Genomic DNA, 352 nt, shown 5'->3' with positions numbered 1-352 from the left:
ACACAATTTAGACTTAAAGACAGGAAAGTATATCTTCAATTTCTGTATTTGATATATCAGTCACTGAACAGCAGGAACATATTCATTCATTAAATCTTTAGACAGAGTCTGATCTAAGTCCCTCCACAGCCTCTCTACAGCATGTTGGTCTCACGGGAGCCAGGCTGCAGTATCTGAAGAGTAACTGTGAGTTTAACTGCTTTTCTAAACCAGGGGTAAAGGAAGGCATAGATCACAGGGTTTAGACAAGAGTTAAATTGCCACACAAAGAGAAAATAGGATGGAGATGAAACATTAATGAAGCTGTCACCTGCAAGAGAGACACAGTAATATGGGCATAAACACATTAGAA

At 38.9% G+C, this 352-nt stretch overlaps 1 protein-coding gene across 1 annotated transcript in view; it reads right to left on the bottom strand.

The window, feature by feature from the left end:
* Window positions 1–132: 132 nt before the first annotated feature.
* Window positions 133–352, bottom strand: part of LOC116698175 (trace amine-associated receptor 13c-like) — a 1,339-nt gene continuing 1,119 nt past the window's right edge. Inside the window, exon 2 of the mRNA XM_032529968.1 lies at window positions 133–352. This exon is cut by the window's right edge and continues 608 nt beyond it. Within this exon, the coding sequence (XP_032385859.1) occupies window positions 135–352 (218 nt within the window). The 3' untranslated portion in view covers window positions 133–134.

This window comes from Etheostoma spectabile, chromosome 11 (assembly GCF_008692095.1).
Source record: "Etheostoma spectabile isolate EspeVRDwgs_2016 chromosome 11, UIUC_Espe_1.0, whole genome shotgun sequence".
Taxonomy (NCBI): Eukaryota; Metazoa; Chordata; class Actinopteri; order Perciformes; family Percidae; genus Etheostoma; species Etheostoma spectabile.
Note: the sequence above shows the minus strand (reverse complement) of the source record. Positions and strands in the feature narration are given on the sequence as shown.